The following is a 26,748-nucleotide window of genomic DNA, read 5'->3' as shown; positions in this document are numbered from 1 at the left end:
CATATGAATTCTTGAATTATGGCAATGAGATAGAAGAAACTCCCAAGTAATATTAAAAGATCTTTGGAACAAAATTAATACATCATATGGAGAATATAGCAAGATAACATATGGAAAACATGAACACCATATAAAAAGACAATTTCAAGGACCTGTTGCTTCCTCTTCTATTTCCCAAAACTTTGAAGCGTGTTTTTGTAAATGCTCACGCTACTCTTCATTGAAGGGTTGAAGCTCTTTTTGTCCTTGTATGGTATCAATTTCTTTATCCCCTCCACCTTCAGCTGTATCATCTTCTTTTGGTACCTCCTCTATCGCCAACATTGGTTCTTGCAAGCTAGCCCATTGTCTAATTTCATGATTATTGTAAGCATATATGTGCAACAGATACTTTCCACGTTTGCCAACTGCTCATAAGTCTCAACAACTGAAACAACTCGCCTCTGACAAGAAAGAGACTCTATTGCAGCAAGCCCCTTAGAAAACAAGTCTAATACATGCTCATCTTCTCGATGTAAACCCATGATGATGTCTTTCATGATACTTGAACGTTTTCTTTTCAAGGACAATTCAATGTCAAATTCATCATCATCATCGTCGTCACCATCATCCTCATCACCTGATTCTTCTACACCACTTGATTTTTGATATTTTTCATCTACAACATGTATTGATGGCTTACATTGTGCATTGGTATAGCGCTCAATATCGTTGACATGCTTTTCCTTGCTTACCAGTACACAGGCAATTAAACCATCCATAGATTCAGTGACAAATATATTTGAAGTATCAAACTTAAGGCAATCGAAGTGTATTTTATATTGTCCACATGTCTTATTTAATGCATTCTTCAAACATGATACATGATCCATTGTCAAGAACACCACAAGAAGGAAGAATTTCACTGGGGGAGAAGCAATTGTCATCAAGATTTTCAACAAACACTTAAAGTGATCCTCGCTCCAATTTCTACTTCTGCTTGGTCCATACATTACATCCAAAAATGCAACCCCTATTGCCATTGGATCTTGGTACACATTATGTATAAATTCCATTCCCTCCATGTTTGAACCGACTGTGTAGAAACTCCAAGGTCAGGTGGAATTTGGTCCATGACTTGCACCTTCACTTTGTCCCATAATCTACCTCAGATACCCCTTTGCAGCATCAGGCAATGGTGGAGTTTCCTTGCCCTGTTGAAGCTTCACTTTGAACCATGGATCACAGCAACCACGAATCTGATGATACAATTCTAGACTAATTTTAAAATGTAATTTGCACTCATCCCAATTTTTTAACATTAAAGAAGGTTGTTCTGCTGATATAAACATATAAACTTCTTCTTGTAGCAAAACATCTCTCTTTATTTGCATAGCTCATCCTTTAATATCAAGAATCATGGCATCAGTCTTTGTTTTAGATATGACTACTCTACCTTCCTTAACGTCATTTTGAATTTGACGAATTTGATCATCACTCAATCCACGCAAGCATCTAAACATTGAGACTATGGGTTGCCTTGCAGCATTTTCCATCTTGCGACTATTTGTCTGCAATGTAATCCTGAAGGATGGAGATCCAGGCATCATAAATGGCATCGCTTTTGATGATCATATGTACATCCTTCATGGCAAAGCTATTGCCCAATGTTACCTTGCCACTAGTGTCAATGAAAGCCTGCAAAATATATGAAGCCATTAGAATGCAATAATTAAGAAAATTGACTAGTAAAAAATGATTCATAATTGAATTCTATACTTACATCCCAATTCTCTCAATTTGGATGTCCTTTTGCAAACCCTTCTTGTGCTTTCTTGGGTCAGTTAAAGAGAACCCATTGTCCCCTCACCTGGTTAAATATATCAATGTATGGAGATTGTCTCAAGATATTTTGAGACTCTAGGTTTGCCATCTTTGATATCTCCACACAAAAGCATGCGGGACAATTCACTACAACTCTGGCTTGGCAGGTGCGGTAGTAGTTCTTTCTTTGGGCTGTGCTGTTATCATCATTAGATGTGAATATTTTAGCAGCATATATTGAATGTTGTCTAGATAGTATCCAGTAGTGGCACTTGGTTAGATCCTTTCTTTCTACCCTTTCTAGGGGCTACTTTGTTTCAGGTTTAAAGCCATTAAATCCACTACAACATCAGTAGGAGGCCTAGGGTTATAACTGAAGTCTATAGAAAGCTTCTCCACATGCTCTTTGTTCAACCCTCTATATACATAGCTTGGAGGAGCTTTTTGACATCTTGCAACTGGAATTGGAAATGTTGCATGCAACCCAAATGGATAGTATTTTTCATATTCCACCAAGCCTGATGGTTTCTTTTGCCCTTTTTTCCCTATGACCTTTCGACTTGGCTCCAATTCACTACCACTGCTTCTTTCCACAACTGCTAGCACACCCTTTGGAGTTGTTCCTTCCTCCGGTACATCAATTATAGTTAACTTTCCTTTCTTTGCCTCTTCTCCGCTACCACCTGGTGCATGAACTATAGTTGACTTTTCTTTCTTTGTTCCTTCCCCACTCATGCGCTTGTTTAATGTCACTGAAACTTTGCGATATGATTCTATGATTGTTGTCACACTGTGAATGTAAGATTCCATCAACTGATTCGACACTTATCCAACCTCTTGTGTGCATGTTGTCATCTATGTCAGACTTCATACAAGATTCTTCATAATCACTCGGATCCTAGAGAAATTTCTTGTTTTGATTTATAATAATCAACAATCTAATATCTCCCTCCTTTCCAACCACATCTTCCATTATTTGATGTACCGATCCAACACAAGTGTATGCACTTTTATTAGGTAACAAAACAAACAAGTGAACTCGTGTCAATTGTGCTCCCTCAATACTATATATGTTAAAGTACCAAGGTATGCTTTTTTCTCCAAATCCGCTTATAACTTTCTCAACCTTCTTCATGGTTGTGTCTTTCCTATAAAAAATCCAAGCAATATACAAACTATCATCTTTGCAATGTTCAATGTTAGACAAAACACATTATCAATAAGCATATCTCAAATAGAATCAACAATTACCCCCAGACATAGTGGTAGATTTGAGAAAGCACCAGGGTCTACTGAGATTTTTGGCCATGTGGAAAAATCTATGGGCTTGTTTTAAAGCACTAGGTTCTAGGGAGATTTGGATGTGTTGCCAAATCTTATGGGCTTCTTTAAAAGACCAGAGTTTTGGGAGATTCGAAAGTGTGGCAAGATCTTGTGGGCTTCTTTCAAAGCACTAGGGTCTGGGGAGTTTTGGCTGTGCGACCAAATCTTGCTAGTTCCTTTCAAATCACAAGGGTATGGAGAGATTTGGCCGTGCAGCCAAATCTTGCTAGCTTCTTTCAAACTAGTCAAATCTTTCTAGCTTCTTTCAAATTTCCAGAGTCTAGGGAGATTTGGCCGTGCGGCCAAATCTTGTTAGCTTCTTTCTAATAATGAGGGTCTAGGGAGATTTGGCCGTGCAGCCAAATCTTTTCAAAGCACCAAAGTTTGGGGAGATTTGGCTATGATGCCAAATCTTTCTAGCTTCTTTCAAATCACAAGGGTTTAGGGAGATTTGGCCGTGTGGCCAAATCTTTTCAAAGCACCAAGGGTTGGGGAGATTGAGATTGTGATGCCAAATCTTTATAGCTTCTTTCAAATCACTAGGGTCTAGGGAGATTTGGCCGTGCAGCCAAATCTTGCTAGCTTCTTTCTAATCACGTGTAGGGAGATTTGCCATGCAACCAAATATTTTCAAAGCACCAGAGTTTAGGGAAATTTGGCTGTGATGCCAAATCTTACTAGCTTCTTTCTAATCATGATGGTTTAGGGAGATTCATTCGGCCAAATCTATTCAAAGCACCAAGATTTGGGGAGATTTGGCTGTGATGCCAAATCTTTCTAGTTTCTTTCAAATCACCAGGGTCTAGGGAGATTTGGCCATGTAGCCAAATCTTTCTAGCTTTCTTCAAATCACTAAATTCTAGGGAGATTTGGCCATGTGGCCAAATCTTTCTAGCTTTCTTTAAATCACTAAATTTTGGGGAGATTTGGCCATGTGGCCAAATCTTGTGGGTCTAGGTAGATTTCAAACCATCAAGATGCAGGTCTTGTGGGTTCCTTTCAAAGCATCAAGGTCTAGGGAGATTTGGCCGTGCAGCCAAATCTTGTATGTTTTGAAAGAAGCCAGGAAGATTTGGCCGCATGGCCAAATCTCCCCATTTAAAATTCAAATTCAAATCTTAACATTCAAATTTCAAATCTGAAAATTTTAAATTGAAAATTCAAATTTCAAAATCTTAGATTCAAAATTCAAAATTCATAATTCAAAATTCAAAGTTCAAAATTCAAAATTGTAATTCAAAATCTTAGATACGAAATTCAAATTTCAAATTTCAAATTTCAAGATTTGAAAGTCAAATCATATAATAAAGATCCTACTTTCAAATCACATTTTCAAGATTCGTATTTTCAAATCACATAGTACAGTGGCTTAGTTTCAATCACATTTCATACTTTGCAAGACTCTTCGAAGATGGAAAGGATGGAGAACATGCAAGAATTAGGTACACTTTCGATTTGTTTTATTTTCTTACTTGGATGATTGAGTAGCCATTGTCGCTCATGAGCTTGTACTCTTTGGATTTCAAGCTGGCAGGCAAATCTATTCATTTGCTCAAAAAATCAATTCTCTTGGTGCATGAGATAGTTGACCAGGTGAAAACTTTGAAGTTGCTCTCGGAGGTAGTCTTGGTATATTGCTGCTCTCGGAGGTAGTCTTGGTATCCCGTTACAAGGGGAGGTAGGGGAGTGTCAAACCAAAGGTTTGGAGGGAAGAGAAATCCCCCAAAAAAGCATGTTGCACCAAAAAAAAAAAAAAAGGAGACCTCTTTCTAATCCAACTATTTAGTGTGGAACCTATAGAGTGTTTAATTGGTGAAGGAAGTTTGAAACCTACATAGTTAAGTGCACATGGCTAGGATAGAATTGGGATGGGCAGCCTCTCGGACCTCTCATTTTGACATAGTTTTGAACTTTTTTTCTTGCAATTAGCTAACCAAGGGTGGAGGAGTGATTTCCAAGAATTACCCCATCTAAGACATTGTCCTAAGGCTCTCAAACCACCCTAGTTACACATTTGAGATCTAGGAAGGGAGAGAACAAGGTGAGCCTAGCACTTGATACCCTCAATTCCTTCTCATAGTTTTACTTTTTATGCTTGGTTTGAAAGGTTTGTTTAACTTTACTCTTTAAAGTTTTGGTTTTTAAATAGTTTAGATTTTCAAGTTTGCTTTAAAGTAATTGTATGATTTTAAAGTGTAATAGCGTGAATCATGAAATTAATGTAAGATTTTTTTGAAAGTAGGATCTCTAGATTGGACTTTCAAATTTTGAAACTTGAAACTTGAAATTTGAATTTTGATTTTTAAATTAAAATTTTAAAATTTGGATTTTCAATTTGTGAATTTCGATTTTTACATTTATCGTTTGGAGATTTGGCCATGTGGGCAAATCTTCCTAGTGATTTGAAAGAAGCTAGTAACATTTGGCAGCACGGTAAAATCTTTCCAAACCCTGGTGGTTTGAAAGAAGCTAGCAAGATTTGGCAACACGACCAAATCTCCCCAAACCCTGATGCTTTGAAAAGATTTGGCCACATGGCCAAATCTCCCAGACCCTAGTGATTTGAAAGAAGATAGCAAGATTTGGTTGCATGGCTAAAACTCCCCAGACCCTAGTGCTTTGAAAGAACTAGCCTACAAGATTTGGCCACACGGCCAAATCTCCCTAGGTTTGAAAGAATGCCACAACCAAATCTTCTCGATGCTTTGAAAGAAGTCGGCAAGATTGCTAGGTTCTTTCAAAGCACCAAAGTCTGGGGAGATTTGGCCATGTGGCCAAATCTTTTTGGCTCCTTTCAAAGGAGCAAGGTCTGGGGAGATTTGACTGTGCGGCCAAATCTTGTGGGCTTCTTTCAAAGCACTAGGATATGGGGAGATTCGGATTCTTTCAAAGCACCAAGGTCTAAGTAGATTTGGTTGTGTGGCCAAATCTTGATGGCCTCTTGAAAGCACCAACGTCTCAAGAGATTTGGTTGTGTGGACAAATCTTGCTATCTTGAAGGTAGTCTGGGTGTGGGAATTGAAAAGTATCATAGTGACGTATCAGGCATCGATACCATCCACTTAATAAAATGGCCCATTGCACAAATAACCTTTTTAGATGGAACTTCATTAAGAATCGATGACACCATGGAAGATGGTTTTGTGCAAAAGCACATGGAAGATGAGGACCCAAATGAAAAATCCACAAAAAAGAGGTGTTACTGCATGACAAAGAGGAAAGCTAAAAAACATGCCATGCCATTAGCATCATCTAGACTCACAGGGGATGCAGTCACAAAAGTATCTATGATTGATTGTTGTAAACAAAAGTGTTGTTAATTTGCTGATCATAAAATGATATCCAAATTATGCATAGAGTATTGGGGCCAAAGTTTAGAGGCTCGCACCAATTATGTATGTGACACTCTTGGGGTTGCTTGTCGAAAAGATGACAATGGGCAGTTCAAATATGTCTTTTCATTGAATGGCATTCAAGTTTGTTGTAGAACATAGTATGAAATGCATGGTATTCCAAAAACAACATTTTATCAATACAGGGAGCAATTTGAAATTGGTATACGAAGGTGCATGCATGGTAATAAAGGAATCATGCGGAGAGGTTGGGACCACACAGAACTGGCATGGGTAGAGCCATAATCCAAGATTTTCTGGATAACAATTTTGAGCGTATGCCATACAAAAGTAGAACACCTCAGGATGGATCAAGGGAAACACAGTTGGTGCTACCAGATGTATACAAGTAGGTTGATATTCTCTATGAGGTTAACATGCAGTTAAAGCATAGTTTTGGTTGTAAGAAGATGTTAACTTCCATGTTCAACCGCATATGGAAATCTGAATTCAAGCATGTAACTTTGTAAAAAACATGTGAATTCTCTAAGTGTGGTTTATGTAGTGCAATCAAGGCTCATCTTGTAGTGACAAAATGCCAAAATATTTGAACGTAATAAGTTGATGAAAGATAGAAAAAAGCACATGTTACAACAAAAAAGTTATAGAAATGTGTACTTGTTAATTATCCATGATAAGATGGACCAAAAGAAGATAGCCATCCCTAGATTACGTAATCATTCAAAGGACATAGACAAATCCTTTCAGCTTCCAGTGGCTTTGACTGGCATGATAACACATGGACATGGTCAAGGACGTTATGGTCACTTTTCTTTATCCTTGTGGCCATCGGATCCTAACTTCACAATTGGTTCATTGGCTTTGTGTTTGAGAAATCTTGAAAGATTTGATAAGCATGCACTTGGAGATTTGGTAAATGATGGGATGCCAAGGTCTAACAACGCTCTACTAAATGCACTAACCTCAACAGAAGCATTGGATTCTCACTATGTCTCTAATGACAAGCAACAACTTCATCTTCGAGCAGTGGGTGGAACATTGAAAGACCTTGGACTTGGAAGTTCCAATCAAGAAAGTCCTTATAAGAAACTACCCGAATAGCTATTGTTGCAGTTGGATAATTGTGGTTCTGAAAACAAGAATAGGTACTTGTTTACATACCTATCATTACTTGTTGCTCGAGGGATTTTCAAGTCAATCCAATTGGGATTCTTGATGGTTGGGCATACACATGAGGATATTGATGCAATGTTTAGCAAGTTTTCAGACAGGTTAAGAACTAGCCAAACATTGACATTTGCACATCTCATGGATACTTTTAGACAATGTGAGGAGTCTTCTCCAACGCGATTTTTGGTAACGGAAGTCCCTGATTTCAAGAGCTATGTTGATGGATGCCTATGCGATGGGTAAGATGCCTTAGTGGGACACTCAAAGCCTCTCCAATTTTGGTTCTTTATGCAAAATGAAGTTCTTATCATGCAATATAAAGTGCATCCATGATCATTAGATTGGCAACCAAGTGAAGATGGCATTGAGTTGTGGAAGAGACAGCCAGATGGTCATCCAATGCTACCAAGTGGAGAGCAAGGATGTTTTTATCAAAGATATGCTTATATATTATTAATATAAAATCTTGGCAAAATTTTTCAAGATCATTTTTTTAGTTTCACAGTACTAGTTGAATGTAGTATTTTTATATATTTTTTCTTTTGAATTTTGAAGGAAAAAATGTAAATCTTGGCGAAGTTTTAAATTTTTTTGCATAAAAGTTTCAAAATTGGCAAATGTCTTAACATTTATTTTTATTAGGTCATACAAAATTTCAATGCCAAAATAAAAGTTTAGCTTCTTAATGAAACTAACATGAAAAAATCATCCATGGTGGAGAGCCACATTGTGTACCCATGTTCGAGTATGTGAAGGATCGCTTAGATGTGATAGTTGGTATTAAGGAGTCTGTACACTTTTGGGAAAAATGGACACACATGCAAGGTCCAGAAGCCTCTTTCACAAAGTTTTACAAGCCGGTAGTGAAGTACTAGAAGAACATGATTGATGAGCTTGATAAACCAAACAATAGTGTAGAGGGCATGTACGACATATTTTGGCCAAAGACACAACATATCAATTGTGTGCAAGTAGTTAATAATGAAAATGATGAGTTTCAAGGAATTGAAGAGATGAATGATCACTATTGTGGACCTCAAAGGAAAAAGCCAAAACAATCATTTGACCTAATGGTTGATGTACAAAAAGGACACTTTCTTTTGGTCCAAACAACAGAAAAAATTTACCCAATTTGGCTAGGCATTGCTCAAACTGATGTACAGAAGGATAATAAATATGAAGGTTTTCATACAATATTGGGAACCTATGTGCAAAAGACGCAATGCACAAATTGAGGAGGTGTATGCAAATTGTTGGAACAAGATTTGGATGTGCAATAAATGTGATCCTCCACATTGGGAATATGTTGATGCTATTGTATGGTCATGGGTTCCAAAAGGTAACCTCTCAAAGAAGGTTTCCTCGAAGAGCAGCAACCTCCCCATCAAGGTGAAGATACCAACCATTGCACGCAAGCGAGCTTTATCCAGTTTGTCTCATAGAACAAATGTCGACTTTGATGCTGACTCCACAATGAAGTGAAGGTACTTGAAAAGCATGACATTTTGTTTCTTGCACAACAATAATTTAATTGAATTCTGCCAAATATTTTGGAAGGTATGGCATTGATCTTTTTTCTTTATCTTTTTTTTGCACACCATTGCTTTGTGGTTGCAGGTCCCGCACACTTGGTAAAATATCAAGGACTAGTGTTGCATTCTTACTTTTTTTACAACTAAACTAAAATGGTGTTTTTGAACACCACCTTTTTTTAGAAGAGGCAAAAAATGCTTGGTTGAACTCAAACATATGATGTTTTTTCCCCGACTAATGTAGAACATGCACACTCCAAATTGTGAGTTTCATATACGCAGCCAAATCTAGGGAGAAAGTCAATGGAGTGCACTCAATGCATTGTAATTGCAACCCCTCAAAAAATACCATGCATTGGTTGAAACCTCAACATTTGACATTTTATTTATTTCGATGCAAACCATGCACATTTGCGAGATTTGGATGGATTGTCAAATCTAGGGGAAAAATCAATGAAAATATTGAATGTTACATTATTGCAACCCCTCGAAAATTCCCAAATTATCAGGATTTTCCCAAATTCTCTAATATGGTGTTAAGATATAAATGGATTCAAGTTCATAATCACAAAGCTTACCACATAAATGGAAGTCGTGCACAATAATAAGCTATAAATCGATTCAAGTTTCATAATCACAAAGCTCGCCACATAAATGGAAGTCATGCCTGATAATAATAAATAGATTTAACAAAGATAACTCCAAATTCAATTTGTTGTGCAGTTTAAAGTAGAGACATGTTCTGTATACCTATGCAAACGATTGTTGTTTCCCATGTGCTATCTAGACTGTATACATGACTTATCTACTCTATCACTTTGTAATTATATTTTATGGGTTTGCATTTCTTATTTGGAGTTGACATTGTATGCTCAAATACTGATCAAATTCAGAAACCATATCTTACTTCAAATACTCAACAATGAAATTCAATAATATTGTCTAATATCAACAATTTACTCAACACAACAAAGTGGAAAGGATTACAAATAAAAATGCCATCATCATTAGGATCTTTATTCCATTATATCATATAGTACAAGAACATCCTTTACAATAAGCAGCAAAATGTCAACATGACTTTAAATTTGCAAAATCTTCTCTTTCAAAATGTTCTAGGATATCCTTCTCAGAGGAGCCACTTGAATCATACAAATTGGAAAGACAAGGGATTGCAAGTAGAACCTTAGATCACCATAGAAACTGTCTATTCTCCCACCTACACAAGTAACAATTTTATTAAAAAATAATGGAAAATACTCCAGCCTTCAAATTGGTAAAGTGCACAAAACTAAAGATTACATGAAGATACAAACATTGTTCCCTTCACACCTTTGCCCTCATTTCACTGCCTCCTGAGTAACATGATAATAAGCATGTCTTTTGGGTATTTATTATATGTATTTGTCAAAGATAATCATCTAGACTCATATTTAATAAAATAAAAACACTCTAAAAAGGCAAAATTTCTTGCATTTTGGTTGGCCAGAGTTTTGTAAGCAAGAAACCATTTGCAAACTCTGTCCATAGGAGCTTGTACAGACCATATCATGCATAATCTTTATGTGGACCATGAAAGTTCGCACTCAATATATGTGCATAGCAGCTAAATATGTTGCTTATTTATAAGCCCGAATGCTGGCCACATGATAGTCACATATGTCATCAAAGTGGCAACCTTATTGCTTCCCATAAGATAGCAACTATGGTCCCTACACATGGGAAATATGATAATAAGCATGGATTTCTGGTATCCATTATATGTATTTGAATGAGGTAACCATAGAGGCTCATTTTTAAAAAAATCCTCACACTCTCTAAATGCAAAATTACTTGCATTTTGGTTGGCCAGAGTTTTGTAAGCAACACCCCATTTGCAAACTCTATCCATAGGAGCCTGTACAAAGCATATCATGCATAATATTTGTGTGGACCATGAAAGTTCTCACTATTGTTCCCTACAATACCAACATTCCATGGCACCCAGAAGTGGAAAGGATTGCAAATAAAGATGCCATCGTCATTAGGCTCTGCATTCCATTATATCAATAGTACAAGAATGTCCTTTACAATAAGCAGAAAAATACCGACTTGAATTTACATTTGCAAAATATTCTCTTGCAAAATATTCCAGGATATCCCTCTCGAAGGAGCCGCTTGAATCATACAAATTGGAGAGACAAGGGATCTACCTCTTGTACTTCACGTCCCAAATCAAGTAGAAAGGTTGGATGTCCATTCCTTGTTCGAGTATATTGTAGAAAGGGAAATATGTGTGACATTAAGGTGTCCAACTGCCATAAAGGACATGTGCCGAGAAGTCGATCAGATTTATATCACACAGTAGACTTATACGATGTTGGAATTGCACAACATGTTAGTAAAATGTCAAATTGAAAGGAGAGCCTACTCAAAGAACACGTGTCCATTTTTTAAGCAACAACTTTTAGATTTTTCATGATGTACATAAGGAGATTAGTAGGCTCTCTTGCAATCTATGAGTTGGAGGTAAATTCATTTCACTTAATATATTTCATGATTGTTTTTTGGTGTTATTACAATAATTTTAGATCATATATTGATTGTAATATTTTGTTTATTCTTTATTTTCATGGACAACAACCATGAACATGTCTGATTGGGATGCTATGACATTGGAAGCAAAGAAATTACTTCAACAAAGCAAGGTAGTATGAAAGGTACTAATCCTTATCTAGAGCAATGCATGTTATGAGTATAAATAATAAATTTGACCTCTTTCCATAATGTGGTTTTAGGTGATTTTCCACCAACCCTACAATCCAATTGCTCAAGATCCAAGGCAAAGACCATTTATTTTGGTATTGCAAGATGACTTTATGCTTGAGGTATCGCGAAGATTCTCTACTTGATCAGGCTTGGGCTCGCTTGGGCTATGGATAGCACCTTTAAAACCAACAAGTATGGGTTGCCGTTATATGCGGCTGTTGTACCAAATAAAAAAGGTAATGGTATTCCCATATGTTTCATGTTATGTAGCAAAGATCCTAGACAACAACATGAAAATATTTCCTTGGAAACAACATTCACTATATTGTTTTCTAGACTTGGCTCTCTCAGGCCAGGAGCCATAGTTACAGATAAGTCTAAGGTGGTGTTCAATGCAATATATAAGGTTGTCAAGAATGATCCCTTTTGTCGGGATACAAACCATACAAGGAAATACCATTGCCATATTTTACTATGTTAGTTTCACGTGAAGAAGGCATGGGTGGAATTAAGGATGAACTATATGCAGCCATGTATGGAATGATATATGCTCCCACCCTTGAGGAATTCAATACTCGGTATGAAGCACTATTAGAGGCATTCTCTGGATATCCAAGTGTGGGTCCCTATGTTACAAATTGTTGGTGTGGACCAAACTGTAGGATGTGGGGCTGTTATGGTAGGTTATTTCCACATGGAGAAATGGAGACAACCAATCTTGTGGAGAGATTATGGTAGTACCATTAAGTATACATTATTGGATGGTTAGGTAAATCTCATTAACAAGTTGTTGATAGCTTTGGTAGGAGATGTAAAGACAAGATCATGTTCCCTTATCGTGGAGGCTTAGCAGTAGGTAGCCTAAAAGAGCAAAAATTACTAGATAGCCAACCGCTATCATAGTTGTAAATGATTACAGATAAGGACTTATGTAAAAGCAATATATCCAACTATACAAGATACGGAAAGGAGACACTTCTTTGGCTATATTTATCATAAAAAATTCCTCTATTGTGCACTTATTTGTTTTCCTTCAAGGTAAATCTCATAAGCCTCAAAACACATATTAGATATCCTTACCATAAGCACCCGAAGACTTAGCAGCTTGATTATTCATTTTCAGTTTCACATGAATCACATATAATTTATTTCAAAAGGAAAATGCTAACAACAAACAAGAGAGAAAAGAACATGGATTCGATTAGCAACAACAAGCTGATGGCTAGAACAAGATAGGAATGCAATGGAGATAGAGGATGGAGAAGCAGACGGGGACGAAGATCTACAAGCTAGATTCCTCCACCCACCGCTTAGACCAAACTTTGGAAAAGACCTTGATGAAGACATGGAGGATGAAGACAGAAGTGGTGGCCTGTCACGTCCGGATCTTCAATCCTACGAAAAGCGATCGGCTGATTGGACTTTCAAGGACTCTTTCCCTGAACTTATAAACAAGAATACTTTCTCATCCTAATGCTGTCAAACGATTCTGAAAAGTGACACAAGGGCCCTTCGGCGAGACAGAGCATCTTCCTTCTTGAACGAGGCTCTTGCACCACCTGAAAGAAATGGACACTCCCTGTCAGCTCTTCGAGCTAGAAGAGGGAGGCCACGATATAATACATGGCAGTAGCTTAGAAAGCTAGAGGTGGATTCTTCTCCCTTTAAGCACAAAAGGATACTTCTTGCTTTGCTAGTCTAGGATGGAAAGATGTCAAAGATATGAAAAGACGAGCCAGCTCCAAAGCAAATCAACAGTAAACGAGGAAACTCTAGCTTAGATCTCAAGAACTTGATCGAGGTGAAAGAGGAAAGGGAAGAGCCAGTGAGATGGAGAAGGATGTAAAGAAGGAACTAGTGCTTCCAGAGGTGTTCCAAGAACAAATCAAAGAGACCCCCGAAGTGGGGATGACAGGGGGTGTGGAAGAGAACATGAAGGAAATGAAAAGAACTTTCACGATGAGGAAGAAAAGAAAGACCCACAGGACCCAGGCAACTACTCCACCCTCGCTGAAGAGAAAGAGGCTACTTCTAGTGAGAGCTAAAAACTTGCAAGAGGTAAGCAAATCGCCGCCTTTATCAATAAAGATCTTCTATCTGAGTCTATAGATTGGCTTAGCACTCATGCTCTGATAGGATTTCTTCTAGGACCCAGAGAGGACCCAGACCTCCTTTAGCTTTCATTGAGAGTTGGGTGAGAACAAACTGGGTAAGGCAAGGCATCAATGTTACCAATGTGAGGTTTCTGAGGAAAGGTTTCTTCGTCTTCCTTTTTGAGTCTCCTAGCATGGCCTCCAAGGCTCTCAACTATATTCTGTGGACTATCAGACACCAACCTCTCTACTTAGATAATTGGAAGCAGAACTTCAATCTTGATCTACCTAGGTTCATAGGTTCACCATTACCCCTGTGTGGGTTGAGCTCCCAGATATGCCCCTCTAACATTGTAATATCTAATTCAAGAACTTTAACCTCAAAATGAGAACTCTAGGGGAATCTTTCAAAGATTCCCTTCTTTTCATGTGAATTTTACATATTTTTAAAAACGATGGCCATTTTGCACAATGTGTTTTGACAAAAGACATAAAAACCATCTTTTTTTGAAAAAAAATCGACAACGGTATTTTGGAAAATAGGCATGAAAACTTTTATTTAGAATACAAAATCCACATACACAGCCCACAGAGGAGAGCCAAAGCCAAACCCAAGGATCCTCTTACACCTAACAACAACAAACATACTGAAAGATGGTTCCCCAAGGTCCTAGCTACTCCTGAAAAAAACCCTTCTTTAGAAGGAAGGCCTTGTCAAAACCATACCCTCTCTTGACAAAGGAAAAGGGAAGCTAGATGACTCTCTAGCACTGAACAATACATTTGATGCCCTGGAAGAGAGTGAGACTGAAGAATGGATTTAAAAAAAATCAAAATATGGATTTGGATTCTATGATAGAGCCAAGCTGGTCAAAAGATTTTGAAGAGGACATCAATAGAGAGGATGATATGACCTCTTCCAAGATCAGTGAGGAAGACTTAGAAGATGATCAAGACATGGCCACAACCATGGAAAATGATACTATGGTTCAAGGAAAGACTTTTACTCAAGTGCAAAGCAAGAGAAAGCTCTCTCAAGGAAAAAGTGCTTCCCCCCAGGTCAACAGCCCCAATCCCAGGGCCACAAAGGGAATCAAAAAGAATGTGAAGTAAACCAATAGCCATTGACCCAGGCAGAGGAGAAGGTTAGCTTATTGGCTAAGAACTAGCATGAGGAGGGAAACGGTGAAGTGTCAATTGGGATACTCTCTTATTCCCATGGAATCCTAGGGGTTGAACTGGGTACACTGAACATATGGATTATGCTCAAATGCTCTCTACAGGGTCACTCTTTCACTATGGTTTCATTGTATGTCCCTAACAGTATACAGGACAAAAAGATCAGCTCGGAATCAGTACTGCTTGCAAGCAACAAATGTTTTGTGGTGGGGGATTTTAACATGGTGGAAAACTCCACTAACAGATGGATGGGTAAAGGAACAGTAATCAGAGGCAGCGAACTAACTCTTTGGGAGAATCTGAAAGAAGACCTAAGCCTTGTGGACATGGGGATAGAAGGTACTTTCACTTGGTCCAATAGCCAAGCTGGAGCTAACAGAAGAGAGGCTAGATTGGATAGGATCTATGTTTCTCAAGAACTAGTAAGGCAGACTAGCTCTCTTCAGACTCAGGTCTTCTCTTCTCTTTTTCTCTCTGATCACAAGCCAATCCTTCTCAAATGTGATTTTGGCCCAGGATAAAAAACCACCTCCTAGTTTAAGGCTGATCCTAAATTCTTTGACCTTAAAAGTGTCCAAGAAGGGGTTAAAACAATTTGGCTAATGGCACTCACTGATTCTATCTCAGCTAGTGACTCTTGGTGTATAGCTGTTGAATAGAACCAAAGATTGCTCAAAAAAGCAAGAAAAGATAGAGACAAAATAAGGCCTAAGAAAATGAACAGCATTCAGGACATGATTGTTTCCTTGGATAACTTAGCTAGACAAGGGGATCCACATGCCCAGGCAGACTTGGTTGTGAAAAGAAATGAACTCAAAATTCAAGGACAAATTCTACTTAATGATTCCAAAATATACTTCAAGGATTGGTGGGCTGGTAAGGCTGAGAGACCTACCAAAGAATAGTTCAAGATTATTAGAATGAAAATATCTAATGAAGATCAGATTCCCCTTCTTAGAAAAGCTGACAACTCTCTTCCTTTAACTACTGAGAAGAATATTGATATCATTCATCTACACTTTCAGAACTTGCTATCCTCCACTATACAAGTAGATACTGAAGTGACCAAGGCCAGGGAACTATGCAAGGATGCTAGAAAGAACACTGTACTCAGTCTTGATAACAAATACCTTGAAAAACCTCTGTCTATTGATGAACTCTTTAAGGCTATCAAGGTAATGGAAGATGGAAAAACAACAAGAGAAGATGGATTGCCAATTAAATTCTACAAAATAATTTGGTCCAAAGTTGGTCCTTATCTCCTATTGTTATGGCAAGAGAGTGTCAATAATGGGAATCTGCCTACTCATATTAATGGGGGAATTATCAAATTAATTCCTAAGGAGGGGAATAAGGAAGAGATAAGAAATTCAAGGCCACTCACTATGCTTAGCTACAGCTATAAGATCTTTTGCTAAAGCCCTTTCTCTGAGAGTAAAGAATAGAATGGCCAAGTGGATACTTCCAGAATAGAAAGGCTTCATAAAGGGCAGACATCTTCTTGAAGCCATCATCAATATCTGAGAGGGATGTGAGTATGGCAGGGAAACAAAACAGGACATATGTTTTTTGAAGGTTGACTTTGATAAAGCATATGATAGACTTGAGTGGGACTTCATCATCCATACTCTCGCTAATCTGGGCCTTGGCCCTCTGTTCATCTCTTATATTAGATTGCTTCTCACCAATGCTTCAGCCAAGATTTGTGTCAATGGTGTCATGAGTCAATCCTTTGTCCTTAAAAGATCTATAAGATAGGGTTTCCTTATTGCTCCTCTACTTTTTGCAATTGTTGCAGACTCACTAGGGTGGCTACTTCAACATCAAAGTCAAGAAGGAAATGTGAAAGGCATTGAGCTACCCTCTAGCAAGGACCTTATCTACCAACAGTTTACTGATGACACAAATTTAACCCTCGGGAATGAGACTCAGGTTATAAAAAGGCTATGAAGTCCTTAGAGATCTTTTGTAAAGCTTCTGGATCCAAAATCAACCACTCCAAAATTGGATATGCAACTCTTAAAGGGGATGAGCAGGCTTTCTTGGAAGAGATGGGTTGCTAGAGAATCAAACATGGTACAGTCTTTAGATTATTGGGTATCCCCATGGGGTTTGACATTTCCCTCAAACAAAGATGGGACTAGTTCTTGAACATGTTTCAAAGCAAGATTGAGAAATGGAGAGGGTTCCAAGCTTGTCTAGCTGGAAAGAGAATGGTTCTCAACCATTGCATATACCCAATTTTCATTTTCTACCTCACTTCCTGGTCCCCTTCTAGAACGGGAATTGACAGGTTCATTAGAATTTCAAAGATCCTTTCTTTTGGGGGGCATGATAGCCAAGGTCAGGTGGGAGTTTTGTATCAAACCCGAGCAGGAAGGAGGCTTAGATGTGATAGATATAGAGAACGCTTCTCTGAAACTATCCTCAACTTGGATAATTAAAGTAATCCTGCATCCTCTTGAGGATTGGGCCCAAATCCTTCTAAGGAATGTCAACTCCCTAAGACCTTTGAGAGCTCCCAAGTGGACAAAGTACCCTATGATGTCAGCTATTTGTAACCCTGAACCTTGCAAAGCTAAAGGCAGTCAACTTTGGCTCTCATTATGGCCAGCCTTTGAAGGAATTAAAGGCCAAATTGTCTTCTCTGGCAAAGGAGCTTTTATGACATTAGACTCAATCTCAGTCTCTGTTATCTTCAAGGAGGTTGTTCTCTCTTATGAATACTTTGATAAGGCTGTTGTACTCTTCAAAAAAGGACTACATTGCTGGGGTCAGCTTTGGAACAGAGATGAGCTAAGATGGAAAACCTGAATTAAGATTAGGAGGGACTTCAGTTTCAACAACCAATGCTAGAAACTAGTCTTGAACAAAGTTCACCTCTGGGAGGGAAATCAGCAATTGAAAGGTGGATCATTCTTGGTTTACAGTAGAGAGTTTGGTTGGGTTGAGAGTACTTATTTCTTCCCTATCCCCACTTTAACCAAGGACATAGGTGATCTCTGCATTGTCCTTAATACTAGGTGGAAACTGCAAGACTTTAGGGGCAAATGGAAATTCAGATTCTGCTCCATTTGGTCAAGCTCAATCCTTGACAAATTGTCTACCTTGCTTTGCTTAATAATGCATAAAGCTGTGTGGACTAACAATAGAGGACTAAGAATTGGAAAGGGAAATGGCAAATGCATGAGGTGCCCCTTTATAAATGAAGATATTTTCCATCTCTTTGTTGCCTGTCTTGTTGCTAGAAAGGTGTGGAAAATAGTACAATTTGAAACAGGGGAGCCAATAAATTGGAAGACCATAATACTAGGAGACTCTTCAAGGACAAAACATGAGATGTGGACACCTATCAGAGCACATGCACTATAGTTTATTTGGATAACCAGAAACAATTCTCAATTTAATCAAATTGAGTTGCATGCTGACTTTTTCTCAATTGGTTGCACAAGACCAAAGAAAAATTACAGAAATGAAAAACAAGTTCAGAACTGATGCTGCCCTCTTTAATGCTGACTTGCAAGACCATGTTCAAAGCTTATGTGGGATGGACAATACTACTCCTTTTACAATCCCCCCTGAGTTTACTGGTTTTCTTAAACAGGTCCCCCCTCCAACTGTAAAAAAGAAACCAGTGTCACCCAGTGAAGCCCAGGCTGCTGCCACAAATGACTCTGACAGCTCTGGTGATTCAGAGGACTTCAACTACTCTGATTACTTTAATGATGATGGCACAGATGATACAAATGATTCATATGTACCTCTCTTATAATTCTGCTGCTATGTCAAACTCAAAAGCCCTCAAGCTCATGAGTGTCTGTCAGAAACATTTTGTTAAAGAAACGTCCCCCCATGGGGGCTGGCTGTTCTATGCTAAAGAACATGTACTGTGCATATTGATGATGATGATATAATATAATACAAACTTTTTTCTGCCCAAAAAATAATTAAATGCTAACTGCAACATGGCAACATACACTAACAATGTGAATTTCCTATAGTTTCTAGAGAGTGGATGATGTCCATTTTTTCTACTAACATAGAATGTGAAATGAGCAATGTCTCTTTGATGTTCAACTTCCTCTAGCAAAATCATTGAAAACTTTGTAGTCATTTGCATGCAATTGATACTTATAGATGCCTTTGCTTCATTTTCAAAATAGGCATAGCAATGGATGATGGTGAGCCTAGTCCCCTTTCCTACATGAGAAAAACCAATAGCACTAGAATCACTATCCATAGCATCATCATGGTTGATAGTGTGAGACTCAGGCATAAACAAATCCTCATCTTGCAAGGTAGTAGATTAGGTCCATCACAGAGTTTTGAATTCCCTCTTTTAACTTTCTATGCAATTCCAACACGAGCAGAAGGACATCCACCAATCCCCCTACCACTAAGTCCAAACATAGGGAGCACAAGATGTGTCACCGATCTCACAAGAGGCTTGCCACAATAATTGGACTTACACTCTTTGTTACTAGATGCCTCTACCACAATCATAGTAGTATGGATCCCCCAAAGTGGATTCGAAGGTTTAGGCATGGTAAATCTTTGCTACTGTGTTGTAATTCTTTGCTATTATGACATGTGTCCTATCATGTTGGCATGCACAAATATAATAAAAATATATATTTTAGGGAAACTAGAACTAGCTAGTAAAATACACAATTGGTAGATTGAGATACACATACCAGACCCTAGAAGCTTCAAGCATTAAGTAGTAATAACATTCCTCATGCATATAGCATATGCCATATTTCAATATAGCATCATGCATGGAACTGTTAATAGTAGTACTAGCAGAATTACATAGTAGATAGTAGCATAGCATGAATGGAGTAGCATTGTAGTAGACTGGCCACAAATTGTAGCACCATATCAAACAATAGTACGTTGTAATGCAGCCCAAAACATTCCAAAAGGAGGCCAAATTGGTCAGGTCTTTCATGCTTTAGCCCATATTTTAATTTTTGTCCCAAATCCACTCCATGGACACATGCTAAGCAATAGATCTTACAAGAATTATGTAGTAGGTTGCAGCAACTTGGAAGCATTATGTAGCAGGATGCATCAATAGTAGTAAGTTGCTATGCATCCCTAAACAAATTGTCAAGCCATTTGCCCTATATTTGCCCCCAAATGAACCCCTCCTTCAAGGCCACATGCCAAGCAATAGAAGCAGAAGTTAGAAGCATTATTAAGCAACAAAAATACAAATGTTACCATGTAGAGCATGCATATCATGCATATTTTCCATAGAGCATACAATTAATTATTAAGAATTATCAATAGTAGCATGTAATTACAATAGTAAGAGGATGCTATGTAGCCCAAAACATTCCAAGGAAGGGGCCAACTTTGTCAAAGATTTCAGTAGATACTTGGTTCCAATTTTTTTGCCAAAAACAGAAAAGCAAGTGTGTGCAAGACTTAGAGATTTATTCAACCATTTATGCAAGCTCCTCGAAAAAACCAATGACTAGTATGATGATGGTGTTTTCTCTAGGCAAGATTACCTTGCCAAAGTAGCAGCTTAATCTTGTATGGAATGGTTTCTTCTCCATTCAAGCCTAGGCACCCACTATGATATCAGTTGGTATGTGCCTTCTAGTTTTGCATCTTCCTTAAAATTGAGATGGAAGCATAAACAAAGCTTCACCAAAGCACATGAACAAAGCTAGACGGCAATATAGACGAGCAAGTACATACCTGAAGTGAACATAGAAAAGCATTTGGCGAGGCTGGACACTATCGTTGGTGGAGCGTTACATGATTGTGAGGATTTGAAGGGCATGAATTGGCTCCCATCGATGTAATGCCATAAAGGAGGATGAAATTCGTCTTTCATCTGGCAGCAAGCAAGAGAAAAGAGAATGATGGAGGTACAGAAAGCAGCTCCACTCTTCAAGCTCTGTTAGGGAAAAGGCCAACTGCTATAATGAGCGACGAGGAGGAGAAGCAAGAAAGCTCAGCATGCCATTCTTGAACTGGCAGGTTCAATGAGGCTAAGCTGGTGGAAAGCTTGTGAGGAGGACAAGGAGGAAGCTTGTGAGTGAGGCTAAGCTGGTGGAAAGCTTGTGAGGAGGAGGAGGAGGAGGAAGCTTGTGAACGAGGAGGAGGAAATCTTACAAGATGAAGACGCTGCAGCAGGCAAAGGGGGAGTGAAAAGATTGGGCGCGCAAAATTGAAGCCCTATGCCAGCTAGAGATTCTTCATTAAAAAACGCTCTTAGACAGAGTTTCTTCATATAAAAACTCTATCCAAATACTCGCAAGCGCTGCGGCCCTTTTGATTCCCAACTCCTCCCCTCCACCCTCGGGGGGGTCACTATGTATAAACCCTCTATATCACGTGCGTTCAAGGCCTATATTTAAAGTCCCTTATCTGTAAAAAATTTCATTAATAAAATGTACCCCTTTTCTATACAAATCTGTAAATTTTTTCAAAAACTATTTTAAATAGTCCCTTATGTATATTTATTTATGTAAATTTAAAAAAAAAAAATCCTTCTGTTGAACTCACGTGATAGGGTTACATATGATGAGTGACCCCCCTGAGCCTCCACCGTCGATCAGCATAAACCCCCTTGTCACCACTTGGTCGCAATGGTGGGCACCTTGTCAGCCGTCCCTTAACAGTGCGAATTCAAAACATAGAGTGTCTGGGGAGGGTGAAGTTAAGGCCCAAGGTACTCTAGAGCTTGTCAGATGGGAGAGGAGATACCGAAGGTGAGGAATCCCTTGGCTGCATCTACAAAGGAGTTAATACAACGTATTGCTACATTTGTTGGACTCCAGAAGCTAGCCATAGGTGACTAATTGGCCTTGATACTGAAGGTGAAGCTTATGTGTACTGGGCCCGGGGCATTCACTCTTCATTAAAGGGGGACGTCACCTGCGTGCATGAACTTCAAGAAAACCCCCTATTTAAGATCCACGTAGGATGATAAAACACCCCTATTTAAGCTTATAAGATACCACCAAAATTCCATTATGTCCCCCCCTTTCCTTAAATCTACATTCTCTCTCAAGCATTTAGATTACACAATAAGCAAATTTAGGTTACTTTCCCTATGACTATTTAAAACCATACACAAAATCAAACTTGTTTGGACTAGTTACCCAAGGTAACCTATATTATGTCCCCCCTTCTTAAATATGACATAGTCCCCCTAGCTTAAATTCAATATTGGGGAAAAAAAAAAGGGCCCCCACCCCTAATGTATAAGCTTATGCCTCATTCCAAAAAAACCCCCTATTGTACACTCACGTGATATCATAAGTTTCCCCCTATGAATCCCCCGGGGTACTGGGTATTCTCTACCAAGCCACAAAAGTTGTGGTGAGATGCTCTAAGCTTGTTGCAAGGTGTACCTGACATGGTATAGCCGAAGATTTCATTTTATGAAGTCTTCATCGACCAGCAGCAATTGATTACAAAAGAGAACTATTGTGAAGAAGATACTTCAACAACTCGAGGCGTGATCTTTTCGATTGTGGCTGCGAGCATGATATGGGCGTCAAGTGGCAAAGTGTGATGGGAGGAGTGAGAATAGGTAGCGACTCTAAGAAGAGGGTGACGGGAGGGGCAGCACCTTCTTAGAAGAGTTAGGGATGGCACTAGGCAGAGCTCGAGCTGCAGAGAAGGAGTTGGGAGTTGGGGTGCATTGCCACAAAGGTCGAGGAGGCAGAGGTTCGCTGAGCATTAAACTTCCCTCCACTCTAACCTTTTCCCTCCATCCACCACATGGCATAGCTCCTCCTCTCGCCACGTGCCAATGTATATAAGAGATGTAAAAGAAGTGATGTTCATTTGAGTACATGTCTTCACGAAATGTGACTTAGACAAGGTGAATGATATTTAATCATTCATAAGGCCTGCCCAAGATTAAAAAAGCAAACAAAAAGGAAATGATGTGGAGAAGGCAAAGGGGGGAGAGAGAGAGAGAGAGGAGTTTTTTACTTTGTAGCAACAATGCCAAGAAGCCTTAACAGGCTTATCCGAAGCATTGAACACACACACACCACGACATAAACCAGAGCCTCAACCACCAAGACCCACGCGGGTTTTACTAAACTTGGTGGGGAAGGATGGCTTAAGAAAAGGTGGAGATGGTGTGTAATAAGACTTGAGCAGATAAAGAAGGGGAGAGAGAGAGTCAACTACTTTAGAAAGTCCAATGAAGAATAGTCAACATACTGTCGAATAGAAAAAATGAGCTTCCAAAAATTCTAAAAATGTGTAGCAGGCCAAAAAAATGTCGATGTAATGAGGAAAAGTATTTATCAAATGCTCATTAGAGAATGGAAATCGCTTGGCTTTTTGCCCTATCTTCCACACGTTGCTTTGAGCATTATCTTTACATTCCCTGCTAAACCTTCCCATTCGCCATGGCTTCGCCCCTTCCTACACGTTTCGACTCTCGGCCGTTGATTCTCCGTCGTTGCGCTCCCTTGTGGTTGTCCACCCTGCTGCTCTTCCTTCCCCACGCTTCTTCGCAGCCTTGCTCCAACCAGCAGTGTGGCAATGTTACCTTCGGCTACCCTTTCAGTGCAAGTCCTGCCTGCCCCGCTTTCTCCACTAATTTTGAGTTACTATGCAAGTCTGGTGGCGTCGCGGGCGATATACTGTACTTGAATACAACCGTAAGCGGGAGTAACTTTCCAGTTCTCCACATATCCAGTGATAGCGTGATCGTTAATATCACAGACGCAAGATCCATCTTACCTGATAACTGCGGAGCATCCAACTCTTCAGGGAATTATACAACTCTAGCACTCCCTGACTATCCTGGTCCATTTGTTCTATCTGGCGACAACAAATTCGGAAGCTTCAATTGTACTATCGGTGTGCTCCTTACACCGCATACAGGTTCTTTTGCGGACTATGCCGTAGGAGGATGCGAAATAGACGTCTGTCCGGGAAACAATTCCAACCCGGAATGTGGCAATAGGACCTGTTGTGTTACCTCTTTTCCGTCGGACATTCGGACAACCTTTTATCAAGTGTCAACCTTCAGTGTCTTGAACGGCACCTGTGCAGGCTTCTGCACGCCATTCTACAAGAACTACACAGACTTCGAAAGTCTGTTCGGTTTGAAGCTCGAATGGGCATTGCCCTCTAAGGGGAACGACCCAGAGTCTATCACAAAAGAAGCGAACCACGCTGGCACCCAATACTCCAATGTTACCCTTGTATCGGCATTTCCCGGATACCGGTGCGATTGCTTGGTCGGGTTTCAGGGAGACGGATACTCTCAGGGAAGAGGCTGTGAGTTCCATATTTAAAATCGAGAGTCCAGGAATGCGTTGATATCATGTTTATGCTAAATTTGGACGATGTAAGGAGCCTGTCGTTGATAAACTGTAATTTGGCACAGATATCGACGAGTGTGCAAATTCGACTCTGAACGACTGCATCGTAGGTCGCACAGTTTGTGAAAATTCAATCGGCAACTATCGATGCCGTTGCAAATCGCGTTTATTTGTGGGTGATGGAACTAGAAACGGATCGGGCTGCCGGCTTTCGCCCGCCGTGAGGAAAGCTGTGGGCATCAGTGGTGGTATCTATTGAGCACGTCAAAGATAGGGTATTTTACCGTAAAAGAATTATGTGGAGAAATTTCAAAAGACTGGATTTTTTATCAGGTTTCGTCGGCTGTATCGTTTTTTTCTTGGTTGTTATCCTCATCGCCCTATACTGGAGAAGGCGGCGACGACGCGAGTACTTTCTCTTAAACGGGGGTTTGCAGCTGGAGGCGTACATCGCCGGGAGCGCAGGAAGACAGACCACCAGGCTTTTCACTATCGAGGAGCTCCAATTGGCGACCCAAAACTTCTCGGAGCAGTTCAAGGTCGGGACGGGGGGCTTCGGCACAGTATTCAAGGCCACGTTGAGGGATGGGAGGATCGTCGCCATCAAGAGGGCAAACCGTTCGGGAGACGAGAGAGACAACCACGATCGGGAGGCTCAGTTCGCTAATCTGGCGCTGCTCTTCATCGAGAGGATGAGAGAGGGCAGGGTCCCCGAGCTCATCGACCTCCGCCTCGGCCACGAGGCGGAGGAGACGGCGGCGGAGGCGGCACTCGCAGCCTCTGTCATGCATCTAGGCAGACTCGCTCGCCGGTGCTTGGCCCTTCGAGGAGCGGAGCATCCCTCAATGGGCGAGGTAGCCGAGGATCTCCGTCGCATCGAACGCGACTTGCCAGGTCTGGATGCATCTGAGGAGGCAGCACCGTTGCTTGCCGCTGCCAAATGCAACTCACAAAACGGCAATGACTCGCCTGAGGCGGGCGCAGTTGTGGCATCGAAGTCTACTTTCTACGTACAATCCTTGCCCTCATCCTCTTCCGTCACCACCATGTCCTTCACCTTAGCGTCTTTGCTACCCGGTTATGCATCTCCCCGCTAAAGATCACCCCTTGTAGTAGAATGTATATTATAGAACCCTATGCAAATGTAAAGGAGTAAATTCTCTACACATGGCTTGGGCTAAGCACTTTAGACGCTATCACAATGACATGATTTGAGTGTTCGTCCACATGAGTTATCTTCGAATGGCCCTAGCCACACCAAATTGTATATTTTACTACCTCGACTATTCACCTTATGGAAATGTGAAGTGGATTCTACATATATGGCTTTAACTAAGAATGATCACACTTTGCCCTAGACTCATTCTCAATTGTACATTGGTAATGGAAATATGGTTTCTTTCTAAGATCATCTTGAAGAACTCTCCTTCTACTACTTGGTTTTCTTGTGCACACTTGGTGTCCATCTTTTGAGTGTAGCCTGTTTCTAGCTTAAGTAGTGTATGCCCCCTAATTCTTACGGGGGGTTTAAATGTTCTTCCTATCAAGACATACATCGAAGTCTTGCTTAGATACTCCAAGAAATGTTGGTTTACACAACAAGGTTATGGAATTCATTTACACCAAGGGTTTTGTTGCTTCTTCAAGCCTCCTCTTTATTTATTTATATACAGATCTCGATTCATCCATGAACATGTCCAAAGGCATCCTCTACAAGGATTTTCAAGGGATTTAAACCATTTGATTCACAACAGTCAATTTCTAAAATTAAAAATCACTTTACAAAATTGCTCAATCAAGAGTATTTTTAGTTGATGTTTGGTGGATTGAGCTTATCAAATGTGGTTTTCTTACTACCATGTGGTAGATATTACTTTTTCTGGCATACCATGAAAGAAAGCCGAGATATGAAATGGTATATTCTTGGTCAAATAATTACCACATTTCGCAAGTGATTTTAATTATTGAAATCTCTTGAATCAATTTAAATTGATGTAAAACATATTTTTTGAAGAAAAAATATTATTTAAAATCTCCTTGCAAGGGATTTAAATCATTTGGCTTAAAATAATGATTGATATTGATTGAATCCTTTGGTTTAAAATGGGGATTGCATTAAAAATATTGCTCAATCAAGGAAAAAAAATTCCTTGGTGATTGGTGAATTCGTTAATTCTTATCAAGACATGGTTTTCTTACTACCATGTGCTAGATTATTTTTATATAGTAT

The 26,748-nt window shown here is 39.5% G+C and overlaps 1 protein-coding gene, 1 long non-coding RNA gene and 2 pseudogenes across 2 annotated transcripts; 3 read left to right on the top strand and 1 right to left on the bottom strand.

The window, feature by feature from the left end:
• Positions 1–1,376: 1,376 nt before the first annotated feature.
• On the bottom strand, positions 1,377–2,674 carry LOC147890274 (uncharacterized; annotated as a pseudogene).
• Positions 2,675–11,964: 9,290 nt separating this feature from the next.
• Positions 11,965–12,779, top strand: LOC147890273 (uncharacterized; annotated as a pseudogene).
• Positions 12,780–23,594: 10,815 nt separating this feature from the next.
• LOC147890272 (wall-associated receptor kinase 4-like) lies at positions 23,595–24,777 on the top strand. Its single transcript, XM_087390249.1, has 2 exons — positions 23,595–24,474; positions 24,584–24,777. Exons 1-2 carry the CDS (start codon positions 23,595–23,597, stop codon positions 24,775–24,777), a joined length of 1,074 nt encoding a protein of 357 aa, XP_087246375.1.
• A 73-nt stretch (positions 24,778–24,850) lies between these two features.
• On the top strand, positions 24,851–25,929 carry LOC147890271 (uncharacterized). The gene is made up of 2 exons (XR_015542817.1): positions 24,851–24,915; positions 25,314–25,929. It is a non-coding gene; the product is annotated as an uncharacterized LOC147890271 (long non-coding RNA).
• Positions 25,930–26,748: the final 819 nt, after the last annotated feature.

This window comes from Dipteris shenzhenensis, chromosome 19 (assembly GCF_047967505.1).
Source record: "Dipteris shenzhenensis isolate YYH24624 ecotype China chromosome 19, Dip_SZ_1.0, whole genome shotgun sequence".
Taxonomy (NCBI): Eukaryota; Viridiplantae; Streptophyta; class Polypodiopsida; order Gleicheniales; family Dipteridaceae; genus Dipteris; species Dipteris shenzhenensis.
Note: the sequence above shows the minus strand (reverse complement) of the source record. Positions and strands in the feature narration are given on the sequence as shown.

Bases quoted from the DNA above. Each gene is read 5' to 3' on its own strand.
- LOC147890272 (XM_087390249.1), top strand. From the start codon at position 23,595: ATGGCTTCGCCCCTTCCTACACGTTTCGACTCTCGGCCGTTGATTCTC. The intron at 24,475-24,583 runs GTGAGTTCCATA...AATTTGGCACAG, and splicing joins ATACTCTCAGGGAAGAGGCT to ATATCGACGAGTGTGCAAAT.